The sequence below is a fragment of the Zerene cesonia genome, chromosome 13 (genome assembly GCF_012273895.1).
Source record: "Zerene cesonia ecotype Mississippi chromosome 13, Zerene_cesonia_1.1, whole genome shotgun sequence".
Classification (NCBI taxonomy): domain Eukaryota; kingdom Metazoa; phylum Arthropoda; class Insecta; order Lepidoptera; family Pieridae; genus Zerene; species Zerene cesonia.
Window position 1 is genome coordinate 8,501,063 of NC_052114.1, and position 999 is coordinate 8,502,061.

Sequence of the window (999 nt, forward strand, 5' to 3'; positions counted from 1 at the left end):
GGGCAGTTTAGTTTTGATTCGACTGTGAAGGGGAGCGCACGCCTCGTTCTTACGTAAACTCTGAACAAAACTTTCACGAGCGTTCGAAACACGATTTCGAGTTATGTGCGCGGACGCACGCTTCAATAACCCTCCTCGCAACGGTTTATGACAGTGCAAATGTCTCCCAGCTTAGAAGGGATCATGTTTAACAGGAACGCGAACTTGTCAGCGCGCCGGCCGTTGCTCGCGGAACCGCAAAAGCCTATTGTCGTTCCACCTCGAGCACCGCCTCGAGATTATGGTCCACAAAGGCCTTATCCCGCACCAAGAACTTTAACGAATGAAAATTCATACGAAAATCGAATGGACTATTGGAAACCTTCAAATGTCGAACTCGAAAGACGATTGCAAGAGAGTCGCGCTCGTGAAAAGGTCAGTTACTTTCAAGACAAAGTGACTCCACCAGAATTGAGTTTGGATCGCAGAGAAGCAGAACTAGTTTTTAGATTTGATCCTCAAGCCTCAGCCGAATATTTAACTAACCAATATAGTGCGCCTGTAGTGCAGTATGCAAAACCGTCGGTGCCAGCCAACGGGTTTACTAACCGTTTACCGGAGCGAGACGGACCTTTTGTGTTCGGAGTTCATAGTCCAAGTCAATTCCCTATTTCGCGGCGGGATGATGACGACTACGATTATTCTGAAGTAGCGGAAGAAAACAATCGCGCTGTGATACGAGACGATGATTCTGGAGATTTGAATTGCTGTGATAAAATGAACGAGTGGACTGTCCGTGACAAAAAGGGTAAACGGACTTTAAATAGGATGTTTCAAATTAAAGATAGAAGGAAAGTGAAATGTGGTAAGAAGGAGAAGATAAAGTGTGTGTTAGTTGGTGATGGAGCTGTGGGAAAGAGCTCTTTGATAGCAGCATATGCTCAGGATACGTTTAGAGAAGAATATCAGCCAACAGCCTACGACACATTCAATGGTAAGTTTTAAGTTCCAATTTATAAA

General features: G+C 44.8%; 1 protein-coding gene across 1 annotated transcript; it reads left to right on the forward strand.

The window, feature by feature from the left end:
- The first annotated feature begins 6 nt into the window (after nt 1-6).
- Nucleotides 7-999, forward strand: LOC119831125. Its single transcript, XM_038354383.1, has one exon. The coding sequence runs from the start codon at nt 148-150 to the stop codon at nt 982-984; it is 837 nt and encodes a 278-aa protein (XP_038210311.1). The 5' UTR covers nt 7-147; the 3' UTR covers nt 985-999.